General features: G+C 40.0%; 2 protein-coding genes across 2 annotated transcripts; both read right to left on the bottom strand.

Moving 5' to 3' along the window:
- Positions 1-1,478: 1,478 nt before the first annotated feature.
- Positions 1,479-3,409, bottom strand: tnfb (tumor necrosis factor b (TNF superfamily, member 2)). Its single transcript, XM_071907112.2, has 4 exons — positions 3,089-3,409; positions 2,915-2,969; positions 2,746-2,805; positions 1,479-2,435 (listed from the first exon to the last, which is right to left on the bottom strand). The coding sequence occupies exons 1-4, from the start codon at positions 3,275-3,277 to the stop codon at positions 1,978-1,980; spliced, it is 762 nt and encodes a 253-aa protein (XP_071763213.1). The 5' UTR covers positions 3,278-3,409; the 3' UTR covers positions 1,479-1,977.
- A 6,325-nt stretch (positions 3,410-9,734) lies between these two features.
- On the bottom strand, positions 9,735-15,704 carry LOC139917907 (uncharacterized). The gene is made up of 4 exons (XM_071907139.2): positions 15,582-15,704; positions 14,186-14,236; positions 13,700-13,775; positions 9,735-10,722 (listed from the first exon to the last, which is right to left on the bottom strand). The coding sequence occupies exons 1-4, from the start codon at positions 15,702-15,704 to the stop codon at positions 10,361-10,363; spliced, it is 612 nt and encodes a 203-aa protein (XP_071763240.1). The 3' UTR covers positions 9,735-10,360.
- Positions 15,705-17,852: the final 2,148 nt, after the last annotated feature.

Here is a 17,852-nt window from a genome sequence, read left to right as displayed (position 1 = left end):
AATACACTTTAGCTCAGGTATGGAGAAGGAAGACATAATGCAGTCGCAGGACATTAATGAATGAAATAGCCCATATTCATTAACTGTGCAGTACCTGGATCAGACAGTGTAAAATATGAATGCAGAAATCATTTAGGAAATCTTCTATAATCTTGCACATATATGACAATATACCTAAATTTGAGGATATTTGTATTCACTATATCTAAGATCTTAAATGTTAATATATTTCAGAGTATGTGTATGCAAATATATGGATACCATGGTCAAATAAAACCATTGTTTTTCACTGGGTATGTTTGTGCTTCATTGTTATCTTTTGTTAACAGAAATAGGGATTACATGAACAATGTGGAATTACAGAGTTAATTTCTAAAATGCTACATATCCATTTTGGAAAAAAATTACCTGAAATTCATCATTGAAAATCTCTCGAATATAGAGAATCCAGTCTGTATAACCATTTTCATCCAAGGACAAGTAACCTACTATTTTTTATATAGAACCATAATTTGTTTATTTTTTTGTAATTTATCAGTCTGTAAGTGTAGGTCCCACTTTTTTCAAATGGAGGCTTTTGTTCAGTCCTATTATTATTAGTATTATTCCTGTGGATTTCTCTGTAGAGCTACATCACATTTACGTCAACCACTAGATGTCACCAATTATTTACTGATTTTCTGACTCATGAGGACCTTTGAGCAATTAACTCTATCAGACTAAGCCTTTTATTGTTAGGGAAATGTGTTATTATTCTCCAGCTCGGCTTGCTGGAGTCGCTCCATAAAAGAGCAAATAAACCCCCGAAGATGAGATCATTAAATGAAAGTGGGAAGTGGTTTTTAATATAATAGCCAGCTGCAAAGGCCCATGGGAACCTCATTACTGGGACAATAAGTGGATGTTTATAGATAAAAGAAAACTCATATATACCGTATGTCTAAGTACATCCTATATATGTGTGCTTTTACATGATGATAATGTCACCAAACCAGCTGTGGGCACCCCCTTCCCCTCCTCCCAGGTCCGATCCTTTTCCAGCTGACTGAAGACGAGGTATGCAGTAATGGAGGGGGCGGGGGGGAGGAGGAGGAGGAGGAAGGGGGGTGGGGGTGGTGGTGGTGGTGGAGGAGGAGGGGAGGGGGGGGGGGGGGGGGTCACTGGGGAAAACCCGCTCTGGGCTGAGGCTTCTGCGGGCCTCCACCTGACACAGCACTCAGCAAGACACAAAAAGCAGGAAATTCCCCTCGTCTTGTCTGATCTAACAAAGGAAGTATTTGCTGGCTGTGGAGGAATTTCATAGTGGCCTTGCCAAATAATAGACTGAGCCTGTTGCAGTATGTGAGCTACTGCCCAGGCTAGCTGGAGCTGTTTCCCTTCTCAGCCACAAATCTCTGCTTGGTACCACAACTATGAAATCATTCTGTCCTTTGTAGCAACAGGGTGAAACAAAACCGTGATTTGAGGTCATTTTGGCACTTTAATGACAAAAAAGGTATATAAATATCATCTTTAACACTAATCCTAAAGACTTAAATACAAATAAATACAAATAAATACATACGGAATGTAATGGTAAGTGATAATAATAAGTAGAATAGAACAATTTGCAATAATCCATGAACCTACACTCTCCAGTGAAGAGCTGTCGTCATCTGGTCCAGTACAGAAAGTCTAGGCTACAATCTCAGGTCAACATAAATAATGAACAAAAGTGCCTAAAATAGCAGTAATATTGCAAACTGTTGCAGTTTATATGATTTACAATCAGAAAAGCCTGTTAGGCTACAACATGTATCTCCATTGAGATTTCAAATGTCCATATCACCACGAAGATGAATAATAACAAAAAAAACAACAACATAAAAGTAAAGATTTGCCAAAAACTTATGGCACTTGGCTGAACTTTGTACCTATTGCATTACTGTCATACCCATACTCACAGCAAAGATCGCTCTCTTGGGAGTTACTGCTATATTAAAGTGCAAACACACCAAAGAATGTCTTGCCCCCTTCGGTCTCCAGCTCTTCTAGTTGGTTGGTTTCCGTCCACAGTTTGTCTCCCTTATTCAGCTGAAACACTGCACCAAGATAGATGGCGTTGTACCAGCCCTCTCCGACTCTGTAGCTGTCTTCGTGAGTGGCGCGCTGGCAGGCCGACCTCACTGCGCTCATCAGAGACACTCTGCTGCCAATGGAGTCCGAAAGGCGCCAAATTCTGTGGCTGAGTGGAGCGAGGTGCTTTCCCGCGCTCTCCTCGTCGCCATCGTTGCAGGAGACTCTGAACGACGCCTGGCTATAGACGAAGTACAGACCGGTTTTGGGGATAATGATCCGGTTGTCCTCCAGCCTGAACCCCCCCTGTGCGAACGCCTGGCCTTGATCGTTCCTCCACTCCACCTGGTCTTTGAAACTCTCGCCTTCTTCGTAGCTGCCTAGAATCAGAACAAAAACTGTTGTTACAGCTTTAAAGCGCCTGGGCTCTGCTGTGAGCAGGGGGTCAAACACAGGAGAGCATAATCAACAGGCTTATTTGGAGGTCTGAATGAAATAATGAGGGAAGGCAATGAAAAAAACGTCTACAGCCACTTCCTCATAGCGTTCCTCCCTATAATGTTACTGAAAAGGAAACACTGCAAATATCACACAAGGGGGAGAACGAGTTTGAAAGACACTGTGGAAAGGACTAGACCATGGGCCCATTGTTTGCTGAGAAACAAATCAAGGTAGGCTATGATGACTCACCTTCTAAATGGATGGCTGCCTTGGCTTTGCTGCCGATTCGCCTCAGTGTGAAGTGGGGATCTGAGAAGAGGGAGACAAATGTGAGCTTGTCTCAAATGATCCACGAAAGCTCAGAAATATCCCACGATACCTTCAGCATTTGGGACTGAGCAGCCATGCATATAATCACCTGTTGCTTCACCGGTTTCCTTCTCGATTTGTGCTTCTGTTGTGCCTGGCTGCATCTGTGGGGGGAAAAACCATCCAGCAGTTAGACACAGCAACTCTCTTTCTCACCAGATACACCAGATACAGGCTTCTAAAACATTTCTAATCAAATTGATGAGACACAGCCACTCCTTACCATTATTTCCTGACTTCCATTCCAGTAGCAAACAAATAACCGGGTGCCACCTATACAAAGGCCCACGATGAAGAGGGCCCCGCACACCTTCCATATCCAGCCTAAGGATGACTTCTTTTCAACCACAGTCACTGTCCTCTCCCCAAGGCCGATCTCCACGTCGCCTGGTGTCGCTGCGTATGCCACCATACTGTGTACAACACTAAGCTCAAAGGCTTTACTCTCTGCTGCTGAGAAAATTCTGGTAACTGGATACTTGACTTGAATTTCTCTGTATGTCCAGATGCCTCCAGCGCTCTGTGATGATGCCGTCTCTTTGTGTTGCTATTGTGTTAGGAGTGAACTTCTGCCAGAGAGCTTGTAGTATTTATGCTGTGGCAGCTGCTTCTGCAGAGGGGAAACTCCAGTGATGTCACTCTGTAAGTGGAGACAGTGCAGCAGGCAGCAGAGCAACCTGGGCCGTGGAGAGAGCCGGGGCTGGGAGGGAAAGAGAAATCACAGAAATATGAGAGGACTTTTACCAAATGGGAATCGCGGTTTCAGGATGGGAAAGTGGTTTGCTGCTACTTTAAGGGTTTCGAAAAATTACACAGTGAAGCAACACACAGATACACAGACAGACGCAGACACAAATACTACACACACACACACACACACACACACACAGACTAAGACACAAACTCACAAACACAAACATGGTGAGTTTAACCACTGAGTGTTTATTACTGCTTATCTGCTGAGTGTTTATTACTGCTACCCAAAGAATGTAAGCCTTGTCTGTTAATTGCTGTGGTTTACAAATGAATCCATCACTCACCATGCGCACTTTGAGGTCACATCAGAAGCATTGAAATCCCAAGAAACTACAGTATATGGTCCTGTAATTCCAGTAATCCACCTGTAAATCAGTGATTTTAGTGATGATTATTCTTGATGTAGAGGTTCACTTTAATTAGCGCAGCTCTTATGAAAGAGTAGGTAAAAAATACATCACCAAATATGCATACTGCATGCTCAGGATAGTCAAGAAGCCTTTGTCATATTTCAGATAGGCTCTGATGCTCAATTAGATGCACTATTCACAATGTTCTATAGACATTTACATATAAACACAATTTACATATACTCAAATATGTTTCAGCCTCGAAAGAGAAAACTGGGCTCAGGCAAATGTTGGCAGCGTTCGTGTTTCTGTTTCAGCGCTGGGAGGTGATGCAACTCAGTCCAAACCACTGAACTAACAGGTTTCCGCACTTCTCCTTCCCTGCCACTGTCTCTGCCTTTCGCTTCCCCTTTTCACTTTCTTACCTGACTGCTTGCGTTTAAAGCAGAACATGCAAGCGTGCGGGCTTTTCATCATACATGCCTGAAATGTACGCTAAGTTCTGTTTTCATTTGACTGCGCTATTTTTAGCGACTGTTGTAAAATCGCTTTCTGATTTGGTTTCCCTTTCCATTTTATTCCCCTGGTTTGGTGAATGTCTCTCTCTCTCTCTCTCTCTCTCTCTGGCTGCTTGTTCAGTAGCCTACACAACATGCTTTTTCATTGTAGGCTGTTGTATGTTTGTGTAGCCTACAGTATCTTGGAAACATGTCAAGACTCAACAGCTGCAACATTGAGTATTACCGCTGTGGTTTGTAACTGTGTCATTTGTGAAGTCAGTGGTGAAATCTCACCTATTTTCATCTCTGGCACTGACTGTATCATTCCTACATGCAAACACAAACCGACCGCAAGATGTTGCACGATGGCATCATCATCATCATCCTATACACCCACATGACACACACACACACATACACTCACACAACTACACACATTCCTTCCTTACAGTGCTTCCTGCCTGTTCACCCTCCATCTCCCTCCAATTCACATTAAGATAACAAAATTTGGTGTACATGAAGTTCATAAACGCTACATTTCCCAGCCATTTAATTGAAAATACCTCTGATTTATGTTTGAATGTGCTTTGCCATTTCTTGCCGCCTGATATTATACTGTAGTATACTGTATTATACTGTAGCTGTGTAGCTGTACAATCTGCTCGATGGTTTCAAACCTGACACAAAGCTGTGTTTTCCCCCTCGGCGACAAAGTCAGAGGTCACCTGTAATATGTAACTCACAAACTCCCACTGGATTCCACAGGGAGACAAATACCTCTTTTCATGACGCTGGGGAATACAAACCTAATGAGATCAAAGATGGGGAAACTCAACCTCCACAGTTAGGGACTTCATATCTAGGTGCCCTTTTCCCTGCCCTGTTTGCAATGCCTTTATCTTCACCAGCCCTCTCCCAGTAGCGTGGTGGCATATTCCCTCACATGTAAATCTCCCTTCGATATTATGAACACGGTGAAAAAGCCCCTTTTTGTTCTCCCCTGATTTTGCTCTGGGATTGCATCATCAGCTCCCAGAGTGCGGTCATCACACGATTAAGCTCGACTACAATGCCAAATGAGATTACGAATAGCTCAGGGCAGGAAAGGATGGAGGAAGGAAGGGCAGAGGGAAGGTGGGAGGGTAGGGAGGGAAGGAAGCTGTAATAGAATTAGACGCTGTGTTTATATGATGCGCTTTGGTGCCACATTTTCAGATTTATGTGGTTACATGATCACAGGTGCAAGTTTGAAGAAAAAAAAGATCCACATCACAAGGTTTTGGTTTCCAAGTCACCATCTCTCCTTCGATGTTACCATGTGGGGGTTTGGAGGGAGCTGTGTGTGTAAGGGAATAAACTAGGCCAAAATGAGGTTGAACCACAAATGCAAGGTGGCTTCCACTGTCACCAGACTGTATAGTCTAGCAGGCTACAGGCATCTTTTTCATCTCCGCCGAGGAGGTTCCGTTTTCACCCTGTTAGTTAGCGAGTTTGCCTGTCTATCTGTCAGCAGGATATCTCAAAAACTTATGAGCAGATTTCTGAGAAACTTAGAGGACAGGGTTAGGCCTTGGCCCACGGAACAGCTGATTAGATTTTGGTGATCTGGATCTGTGGTTTCCGCCATTAGATAAATATATTTTTTTAGACATAACCATGAAACTAATGAAGATAGAGTCTCAGTTCCAAATCCTAAGGGTAAATTTGCAGAGTCAAGAAATGAGTTTAACTTAAAATTGAAGACATAGGAGTGATGTCTTTGGGTGTTAGAGCAAGTTGGAGAATAGTTCAGTGTCGGTGGAGGTTTGTGCTCTCAGAGAAACTTCTGGTTCAGTGAAATAGTTTAAAAGTTAGACCTGGTTAGAAAGCTGCTGTGCACATTCCTGTGGTCAAACACTCATAAATGTATGTGTATGTGGATAGGTGCGCATGGGTGTGTGTGTGTGTGTGTGCGTGTGCGTGTGCGTGTGTGTGTTGATAGGCAAAACCAAAAACAAATAGCATTTATGGCCCTTATTATTTGTCTTGGTGGAATTGTTGCAGAGACATTACAGACATACGGACGTTTTGAGTTTACGACAGATTAACTCCTCCCCTCCTCTGCTCAGATTTTCCCAGTTGCTTTGGGGATTTGAACTCGTGACATTCCAATCACAAGCGCACCCCTCTAATCTTTAGGCAACCAATTCCTGCATTTCATGAATTTCAGCTTAACTGTAGAAATGAAAGAATTAGATTTCGCTCATTTCCTTCCACACTTGTTGCCTCAGTGGATCTTTTCAGACATTTTGTTTCAGACAGTCTGACCTTTGCTTCAGCAAGGCAACAATGAGACATTGATGCAATGGCTATATTCACAGGTTAACAACCGTGACAGTTTATTCACATTTCTTCCCCCTTCATCACATTCATGAAACTGGAAATTTATAGATAATGGCATAATCATGAAAGGTGGCAATTGTTTTTTTCTTTTTACTGTATTTGTATTCACCTTGCCAGTCTTCCCATTTGGATTTGCCTTTGCTGTCTTGACAATTGACACTATCACATGATGAATGGCTGGTGACCGTCCACATGTGACTTAACCACAGTATGAAAAAAATACATTTCAACAGTGGAACATTACTGTATTTCATGAAAAATCACACTGGAATACTGGAAGTACATAACAACAACATGACTTAAAGTCAAGTGATACACAGCTGGGGAATTACAACAGTGAGGAAGTGATGATGGGCCTTTTTTTTTTTTTTTTTGTAGTTACAGTAGAAACCGCCCATATCCCTAATAGTGTTGGTGGGACGGAGGTGACGGTTAAAACTTTAAACTCAAAAATCAGGTAACTGTTGGAGCTGATGTCATTCTTGAAAGTGTTATAATAGGAACTGCTATCCCACACTGTTATCACTCACACACACAGCACATATGACTAAAACGTAACCACATTACTGATGAGATGCAAATCCAAAATGCAACTTTTTTTTGTACAAATATGACATGGCTCTGGTTGAGCTACAGTAGGAGGGTGATGCAGAGAGGGAAGCTTCATATTTTAATCATCATGGTGACGGGTTAGGGTTAGGTTAACTTGATTAACTGTTGTCAAATACTGCTCAGGTCATAAAATCTAAGAAAGCAAAGGAATTGGTTATCATCAATTGTAGCCAGCTCCAGCAATTCAACCAGGTATAATAACAAGCCGGCTGGTAGAAACAGCAGAGGATTGTAAATATTTAAGCACTTTTCACGGTTTCACAACGTTTGCATCTCCTGTCCAGAGGAGCATAAATAGTTTTGCTTTAAGAAAAGAAATGCTAGAGTTGGTGTACAAAACCCCCATTGAAAAGGGATTTTTAACATTTTCAGCTTGGTAAGGAAACCTAGGGGCCAAGAATATGAGTAAATTGGCAGTCATTGTGAAGATGGCCAGTATAATAACTGGAATACCACAGAGAAAACTGTCAGAGATTAATGTGATAGACAGCCAGCAAAAGGCCCCAGGCTGTTTACTTTTCAATAAAATTGATAAGCTGTCATCTGGGAAGTGCTATAGAATGCTTAGAAAAACAAGCAATTTATTCAATAAGTGTTTTATCCCATATGCCACTACCTTATATCCCATATCCCACATCACCACCAGGAACTGCACTTTTCGTAAACATGAACTTGAATATGCATTGGAAGCTCAGTTATGTTGTCCTTGCATCTTGTGGTGTTTGTGGAGTAAATTTACTGTCTTTTCTGTTTCTAATTCTGCCACAGTGAAGCCAGAGGCAAAGGCTCTATTCTTATTCAGTGAAATCCAGAATGTCTTTGTCATGAGAGGCCTGACTAAGAAGCTGACATAATGACAAACAACGTTTTACAGCACTGCAAAGGCCAAAGAAAACAATGGTACTAGTGTTGTGTTTGTGTGATGAAGTCAGCATTAGATTCCCACTGGAAGTGATGTCATTCTCTGAAATTGAAATAGGAAGAGCTTTTCCCAAATCCTGGTCTTATAGGGCCAATGAGTCAACAGGTTTTGTCAACAACGATAAGATCAAACAATGAGATGATGGGTAAATGCCTCACACACACAGTACAGCAACAAAGGAACAAGATATCACAGTTTGCGTGTGCGTGTGTGTGTGCGGGTGGTTTATAGCCAAGGCAAGGCAAACTTTATTTACGTATATGGCACATTTCATACACAAGGAGAATTAAATGTGCTTCACATAAACACAAATAAATACGCAATTTGTGTAGCAAAATGACTTTAATAAAGAAAGAAAGAAAGAAAGAAAGAAAGAAAGAAAGAATGAAAGAAAGAAAGAAAGAAAGAAAGTCCAAAGCAAATTATGTGTCCAAAGCAAAATCTGGACGCATATGGTCCTTCTGGGATTATGAACTGTTTTAAAGTAGAACCATCACATTTTGTTGGGTTGTTCAATCTTGCTCAATTTAATAATTTAATTAGAACCCCAATTAAATCCTAATTATCCTAATTACAATCCAATAAATGAATAGGAATTTGCCTTGGTGGAATTGGTGCAGAGACATATTGACAGTTACAGAGTTTCACAGTGTGCACTCATGGTATGAGAACAACAGGACATAAATGACAGTGTAAAATATAGATACTAGATTCAGTGGAGATCAGTAGATACAATACATATAACCTATACACACTCAACATTAATTTACTGAATGCTCCAAGAACAGTATCAGCTCTTATTGCGTGAGAGGAACCAAATTGCCTCCAAGGATTGTGATCACAGGTCAAACATGTCGCTGTCTGACAACGGAGGTAATGGGTAATGACATGGAAGTAGTGTGACTAAATTTGTGACTAAATTTGCGGTTTCCTGTTTTGTACCTGTTGCTACTGCAGGCGCGACAAGAGGGCGTAATGAAATGTCACTGCAACTGTACAGTATCAGGCATGGGTGAGGAACAGTTGTATCTTAGCACTGTCAAGGTTTTGAGAATTGTTCCAGATATTCTTCAGACATTACAGTAAAGCGTTTGTGCATTTGTAGTTTTGTTTATTGATGAATGAGTGCAGTGTGTTAGCAAAGAAGGTGTTATGTAATGTGATAGTGTGTAGGCAACAGATCCAATATAGAAGCAGTGTTTTGTTCCATCTCTGATTTGGTGGAAGGTGGCACCACCATGTGGCTGGCTGGCATCTTACAGTTAATAAATAGTAAGTGGACACAACAGCTTCATAGCTTTAAAATAATTATCATTACTTTTAATTACTCATACATTTGCTTGCCATCCTTGAAATTATACCATTTCATTTCATAAATTATACAAGCAAATAGCAGTGAAACAACACAGTTTACATTCATTTAAAAAACACATAACTTAAAAATTCACAATGACACAAAACTTCACGTTTCCCTGAATGAAAACCAGCTGGCATACTTAACTGCACAGACTCTTCTGAGGTTAGACTGATATATTGGTTTACAGATACTCTTACTGCATATCAGGCTGATATTGGCCTTTCAGTAAAAATCAGATATCGGCTAGTCAATGTTGCCAGATATGACGGAGGTGAAGATAGGATTTTACTCAACAGTGCTTTACGGAGCTGCTAACCAACCTAAGAATTTCCTTAGTGTGGGTTTCAGTGGAGAGTTTGAGTCTCCCATGATGGACTAGATGATGATTCAGAGACTTTTCCACCCTTCGATGAATGAATCATTGAACCCTTGCAATTTTTGGGATTTTGTGGCATGAAAATTGTCAGATTTAAATATACAGTACAACATATTGGCACAAAATATCAGCTATCGGCAGCTGCGGCCCAAAAATATTATTATCGGCCTTCAAAACCCCATACAGGTGGACCACTAGACTCTTCTGTCTTGTATAGTATCTAAGCCTGGAGACTCGGTGCTAGTGGAGCTGATAGGCCCCCCAGTATGTGTTCTGTGGCCCCCTTTGATAATCAGATGTGATAGTTAAGCTGACACTGTCTTCCTTTTGGAGCCTGACAATCTTTGCCACAAACACAGAGCCCTGCCTCTCGCTGGGGAAGACCGACTCAAACAGCGTCCTCGCAGATTTATCGGATCTGGCATTTTTAAACAGAGTCACAGTCCTTTTTCCTTTTTTACTTTGCATGTTGAAGGTGACTTGAGCGTAGAAGAAGTAGAGGCTGTCCTGTGTGCAGTGGATGGAGTTGTTCAGCAGGACGAGGGGGCAGGATTCACAGGAAGATATTTCAGTGTCGCTCTGCCAGGAGTGTTCATCGGAACCTGACAGGTGGGAGATTAGACAAACCTTTAGGCATTCAGCAGAGGTGGCGACTCAGACTCGACTAGACTTGACTTGAAGAAAATACTTGGGACTTGACTTTGACTTGTACTTTTGACGACTTGAAAAGGTTTCTAAACTCTTGACAAAAGATCTTGTGTTTGTGTAAGTGACTTAGATTGAAAGTGATGAGATTTGTTCCAGCAGACGACTGAATTTAAATTCTGTTTTCTGAATTTGTATGGAATGATTGAATTTATTGCAGTTGAAACTGATTATAGAAAGCAAACTCTTGATGCTCTTACCAAGTTTTTATCCTATTAAAACCATATTGCATTGAAAAGTCCTAGATATTATGTTTTCTTTAAGATATTAAATGAATTTGTTCTGACTTGACTTGGTGTTCTACATTTAGACTTGGGACTTGATTTGAGACTTGTGCCTCAAAACTTGAGACTGACTTGGGACTCGAGAACAAGTTGACTTGATCACACCTCTGGCAACAGTCTTATTCTCAACTCGTCCGTAAAACGTTAGGCAATGGCATAATGAGGCCTCCTCGGTTTAAGCTGCAGTTTCATAATACACTAATCAGAGAGGCCTTTTGGAACATTTATGCTCAAATTATCATCACAAGCTGATATAAAGACATCAGATAAACAAAGTTGATCTTCCCATTAATGTCTAACTTCCTTTCAGCTGACAGACTAAGCATCATCCCCTGACAAACTGATGATGTCTGTTGCTGTGGGCTATAATTATACCTTGTTATGTTTGGTTGGTGTCGCCCACATTAGAGCTGTGCTAGGGGTTTGTTGTGGTTTTTGGAACCCACTTCACACAGGAAAAAGGCAGTGGGGTGGGAGGAACACAGTGCATGAGACTGGAAACATGACAGGGCTATATCTTTCTTTCTGTCTAAGCAGCGGTTTAGCCTGCCTGTGAACGTGTGCGTGTGTTTGTGCAAGCATTCTTGTGTGTGTGTAGTATAGTTTTATCTCTTAGCTATACTAGAGGGTGACAAACTATTGCTATGCTATTGTGCAAAAAGTTGAAATCAGAAAAAGCGCTTCAGTGGGAATTCATATTAAAAAAGAGGGTGCTATTTGGTAAGGGAATATCAAAATTATACAAAAAGTAAGGAAAGGACCAAGGCAACTAGTCTTTAATTTAAAAAGTTAAAAAGCCTTTATTGCTAATTCATATTGAATTTGTTAAAAACTCACATGTTTAGGCAACATGCCTCTATAGGTTTCCTGTTAGAAAGGAAGCGGAGACATCTTGTTCAATCAGAACACACAGTGATGGAGATATAGGAGATAACCATAATAAGTATAATTTACAATGACTAACTAATAAAGAAAAGTAAATCACAAGCAATATGGATACAAAAATAATTAAATGGAGTCAAATCAAAATCCTCACTGGTACCTGGATAGGTTGTGGCCTTAAGTTTAAAGGCCCAACAGGCCTCTCTTTTATTCAATAGTTTGAGGTGGTTTCCCTTCCTAATAGACTATTAGGAATAGAATAAAAGATAACAGGTTTACCACGCTCTTGTTTTCTGATTGTTCACAGCAAGATGTCTCCACTTCCTTGCTAACAGGAAACCAATAAATATAACTGAGAAGTGATGACCCTGATGAAGGCATATTGCCTAAACAAATTCAATATGAATTAGCCATGCAATAAAAGCTTTTTAACTTTTTCAGTTGAAGAGCTGCCTTGGTCCTTTTCTTATTTTTTATATATGCTATTGTTTTTAATGTAGAAGCAGATCAGGAGTGCAGTAAAGATCTTATATGTGCAAATAATTAGAGGTTGACGTTAATGAGGAAAACCTGATGGGATCCAACTGGACCCAGTGGGATCTGAGTTTCTCGTTTAAAGGAAAAATCCACCGTCAGAAACTCTGACACTGTTACATATCATCAATCTGTGATGTTCAATACATTCCAGGAGTTATTTTGTGGTGAAGTTTTGTAATTTCTTAATTTTTTGGTGAACCCACTTTCCCTCGTCCTGCCTTGTCTAGTTCTACTTCAGTTAGCAATTTCCTACATTTCCCAGAATGCCTTTCACCAACCCCGAGAGAACGGGCCTGAACTTGTTGCACTCAGTATGTGTAGGTGGAGAGAGTGAGAGCAATGATGATGATAGCAAGTGAGAGCAGTGCCCCTTACTCAAAACACAACATGTCTTGTGGCTTGTGGTCTATTGCGGCTGTCAGTGGAGAAACTGGTATCTCTTCCTCTTCTACGATGGACTTCTCCCTTTATGATTGCTGAACGTCAGTGTAAAATGTTGAGTCTAGAAAAAAGCTCTTGCGCTTTGATTCTGAGGGACTGACACCAAAACCTGACATTTATAAGTGATGCTTAGGACAGCTGAAAACATTTCTGCCATCAAACTCCACATAAATATTTTGACAAGTCGTCATGTTGTCTACATTTGGCCAGTCATCCTCAGGAGTTAGAAAAATAGACCATCAAACAACAAAATGGACCCAGAAATGCAAAGTACATCACCAAAATCTGTTGGTTTTTTTTTTACAGTATTGAACTGCTTAAGGGTGGATTTTTCCTTTAACTGCATGGGTTTGTCATGTTAAAAAATACTAATAGAACATCTTCAGTACAAACTTGTAAGTTTGGTTTTTAGTTTAATGTTTGGGCTTGTAAAAATCTCTAACTGTTGGACTTAGTTCACATTTAGACGTCAGTCAGTCAGTCAAGTCAAGCTCTATAAACAATACAACCACAGACATCTACAGTATCTACAGTAGTAACTCAAACACATGGTGTCTAGTGCTACCTTAAAATCTGAAGAAAAATGTGGCAACTCACTAAAGGTAACAGAGCGATACATTGTCATGTTATTATAAACTCAAAACCATCCAAATTTACCACAGGAGAAGGAGCTGTAAAAACACCTAAAGTGTTCGGTCTGACCATTAACCAAAAGAGGAAGTGCACTCACTCATAGTTAGCTGGATGAATGAGAAAGTGGGACCTGAAAAGCAACATGATACACATTTTACTTTCTGATGCAAAACCTTTAGTGACATTTACAGACGTTGTTATAAATCTCAGTTCTCCTATTGGAGAGTTTGGTGCTCTTAGACCCAGTACAATAAAGACAATAATTTACATTACTCTAAGTTCATGCAACCAGTTTTACCATATGGGGAAACCAATTTTTATTTTCATATTCACTATCACATATAAACTTGAAAGATTTATAAGATGAAATTACACTTACCTGACTTTAAGGAAGCCAAACCGCTGGCTGCGAAAAAAATAGCTTCAAGTCACATGCGTTTCCATTCATGTTGGTATAGATGTTTTAATGTTTTTGTTATAACACCCACAAGCCTTTGCTTGACTGGTACAATATCTTGAGCAAACAATTCTAGTTTAACAGACATTGTTCACTGTGAATATATTGAAATTTGCCATCAAATACAAATGTACCTGTTGGAGTGGCATTCTGTGGTTTCCATGTAGAGACACCGCCCTTGAAAAGATAGAAGACAAAGCATCACAAAGAGATCATCTTCATCTTCTTCATCATCTTCATCATCATCATCATCATCATCAACATCATCACCATCACTTTGTAGTGTGAATAGCAATTAAGAGCAACAGATATAGTGGCATTACTGTAATCCGAATTTGAAAACCTGAAATCTGATTAAACCCAGAGTCCTGGTCCGGTTAGATCCCTGGCCTGCTGTAGCAATCATGATGAGGCTGCCACCTACAGGCATTTGTAGGGAATTTTTGGGAATAGTTCACCCAAATAAGGTGGTCATTATCTACTCACCCTCATGTCAGTTGAAACACTGATGATGTTTATATGTCAATATAACACACAGCGTTCTCCAAAACAACTGGAGTGAATGGAGTCTGTTTCTTTAGAGTTCCACAAAGAGCAAAGTATGATCATAAAATTACTCCAAACAGTGTACTCCAAGTGTTCTGAAGCCAAACGATTGCAATGTGGGTCCAAAAGCCCAATATTTGCTGCTGTGTGTTATGTTGACACAGTAGATAATTACATTGTTCTATCCCTTTAATGCTGTGACTTGGTCAGCTAGTTAGTCACTGATCTCTCTACTTGGCTTCTAAATCATAACTGCAATACACAAAAGTTATTGAAATCAGGGCAGAAATTAAATTAAAGTTGCTTTAAAAAATGGTTGGATATAACATATCTGGAGGTAAAGTGAAATTAATGGAAAAACAACATGGTGTCACATGGTATTATGTAATATCATGTTATCACGTGTGAGGGAATTGGTTGTAATCACATGTGAACCACATGGTTTGCTATGTGACATCATGAAAATGACACATGGGGAATCATGCTTAAGTAGATGTGTGACATGTTTTTACATGTGATCACATTTGATTTGTTCCAGAAACTCACATTATCACATGCAGTTCATATTAAAAGTCCCATGTGACATGTGAAATAATGTGAAGTCTAACAGTTTTTCACATGTGGACAGTTTGTGATCACATGTTCATTTTTATGTGAAATGTATATGTTTTTTTTCTGTAAGGGACCATCCTTTTAGACAGCTTGAAATAATGGTTCATCATTGGTGTATGTGATGGTTATATCACAGCTGAAATTAGTGTCTTAAAGTGTGTTTAACGTCATATTTTATATAATTTGGATGCAAAGTAACCCAAAATTAGTAAGTCGAGTATTTGGAGTAATCCAATTTGATCACTTTACTGATCGTGTCAAATTTCAGGTAATCAGGTGTACCAGATGACACTTAAAGCACCCACCCCAAACCCTGAATATACTCTACAGAGTATTTACCGCATGGCAGAACAGAAGCACTTACCTTTTCAGTTGAGCTTAGTTTGATTGAAGTGAGAACTGCAGCCATAACCGCCACGGCCACAGTGAGGAGGCCACACCACACTTGCAGTCGCAGATAGTTAGAGCACCTTGACTTACTCCCCATTCTGTCAAACACACACACACACAAACACACACACATACACACACACACACACATTCAGATTATAATGTAGAATTCACAGCGCTTCACAAGTCTGTGCAACTTCCCTAAAAGGGCCCATGAACAAATACAAAAAGAGTTGGAAGGCATCAGGAATTGGGAGATATACACACACTCACACACACACACACACACACACACACACATACACACGCATTGTACACATTGCATTATGAGTGTATGCACGCTCAGGTCCAGTCCATGCCCCCTACACTGCCACTCTGGGATTTCACCTTAGCAAGTGTTTCCCCTGCCTGACCACAATGCGGTCGCCAACATGCAGTTCGTCAGTTTGTGGTTTTCTTGTTTGTTTGTAATGACATCGCCTGAAAATGTCACTGATTGTTAAAAGGCCACAGGTCCTGTTTAAAGTACTCATGAACTGTGTCAGCAAGTGGCTGTCAACCAGACTATTTATAAAAAAACGGTATTATATTGGATAGTACACAGGTGATTTCCAGTAGCATGCTTTGCTGGTACTGCTATGTGTGTATGCTGTGCTTTACATACCACATATGATATATATTTAGCAACAAGTGTAACACATTTCATTTGGTACATTATGACACAGTTGAAAAGTAAAAGGATTGGCCACAACTTAATGACTCAGTCTGTCATTTTAAGTGGATTGATGCTTTCTAGATGATCGACCTTTCATGATGAACTGTAAGAGGAATTCTGAAGTGGAAAAATGATTTCCGATCAACACAAAGTCAATTGTATGTTGTGGGAGAAGACTAATAAGAGGAATGACATTTATAATACTGCAGCATCAATTAAGATTCGGTGTTCGCCGGATCAGTCAGGTGTGCGACCAGTTAAAGATGTAAAATCTATAGTAGAGGTGCAGCAGCATCACATTCTCATTGGAACGGAGTGTGCTCCGACCATAGAGGCCAAACGCAATATTAGATGAATGACCTTTTAAAATGCAGATCAGTAAATACATCCACACCAATGAATGAATCAATCAATAACCCAACCAAATCCCAATGAGTCTGTGACCATTGATTGAAGTATGTGTAGACAAGGGAAAAGCACATGCTCAAAGATGTAGAAGAATTATCTTTTTTTTTTTTTTTTTTTTTTTTTTTTTAAATAAGACCATCATTTAATATATATTCAGAGCCAAAACAGCACCTTGGCATTGAAGCATTAATAAAATCATAGTCTAATTCATCCATCTTTGAGCGTTTGCTTTCCCAATTCTACACATACTAATTGCACAGCTTTAGAACTTCAGCATCATAGAAACAGTCTTAACATTTTTTCCTTGCTGTGAGGACTCTATTGATAGATCACTGAATAAAAACATAATAGGGTCCAATATTTACAGAATTATAACCGTACTATAGGACAATATTTTGTTACACAATTTAATAAAGGAACCAAAGTCATTCACTAACTCTAATCTTGACTCACCTAGTGTGTGTTGTAGTGTCAGCAACAGCCTCTGTCTGCTGCCTCTCTGAGAGAGACATGTTACATTGACTGGGTTTTTCCTTTGACATGAGGTTATAGTTAAGATGAGATGGAGTTTTTTTTTTTCCTATGTAGAGAGTGTTGTGGTTAGACAGAGAGGAGGAGGAGGGAGGCTGAGCTGTAGGTGGCTCCACACATAGACTGCGAAGTGTATCTATCGCATGCTGGCCACACCGAAACTGAAACTCATTAGCTAGGGACTGGTAATGAAAGTTTTATTGGATTTCTGAAACCGAATTGCAGTTTCATATAGTATATCTTTGATGTTGACCTGGAACTGGGAAGAAACAGTCGCAAAAAAATCACCCAAAGCAAGTGGGAAGTTGGTTCATCAGTTGTTGTTACATTAAATATTTCAGCACAAATAGCTGGGAAGGGAGGAGACTTAACATGATGAATGACAAATAACATCCATAGAGATAAATTGCAAAAAAGATATACATATGTAAGTATATCTGTGGTACGGCCTCATTCACACTGACACACTAATGCATGTAGTGGGTGGCTTGTGATTTCCCATGTTTATAGGTCAGTGTCAGTGAGTTCAACACGCAAAAAAATACGATGCGACAGGGACTTTTTCTTCTCACCATAACACATGCATTTGAT

Source organism: Centroberyx gerrardi, chromosome 12, assembly GCF_048128805.1.
Source record: "Centroberyx gerrardi isolate f3 chromosome 12, fCenGer3.hap1.cur.20231027, whole genome shotgun sequence".
NCBI classification, from domain to species: domain Eukaryota; kingdom Metazoa; phylum Chordata; class Actinopteri; order Beryciformes; family Berycidae; genus Centroberyx; species Centroberyx gerrardi.
The sequence above is the reverse complement of the archived record's forward strand: the minus strand, read 5'-3'. Positions and strand labels throughout refer to the sequence as shown.

What these genes read in the sequence shown, in the direction of transcription:
- LOC139917907 (XM_071907139.2), bottom strand. Translation starts at nt 15,704, where the DNA reads ATGGGGAGTAAGTCAAGGTGCTCTAACTATCTGCGACTGCAAGTGTGG. An exon ending in AACTAAGCTCAACTGAAAAG is followed by an intron (nt 14,237 to 15,581) that starts GTAAGTGCTTCT and finishes TATCTTTTCAAG; the next exon opens with GGCGGTGTCTCTACATGGAA. An exon ending in CCACTCCAACAGGTACATTT is followed by an intron (nt 13,776 to 14,185) that starts GTATTTGATGGC and finishes ATGTCACTAAAG; the next exon opens with GTTTTGCATCAGAAAGTAAA.
- tnfb (XM_071907112.2), bottom strand. Translation starts at nt 3,277, where the DNA reads ATGGTGGCATACGCAGCGACACCAGGCGACGTGGAGATCGGCCTTGGG. An exon ending in ATGGAAGTCAGGAAATAATG is followed by an intron (nt 2,970 to 3,088) that starts GTAAGGAGTGGC and finishes TTCCCCCCACAG; the next exon opens with ATGCAGCCAGGCACAACAGA. An exon ending in GGAAACCGGTGAAGCAACAG is followed by an intron (nt 2,806 to 2,914) that starts GTGATTATATGC and finishes CCCTCTTCTCAG; the next exon opens with ATCCCCACTTCACACTGAGG.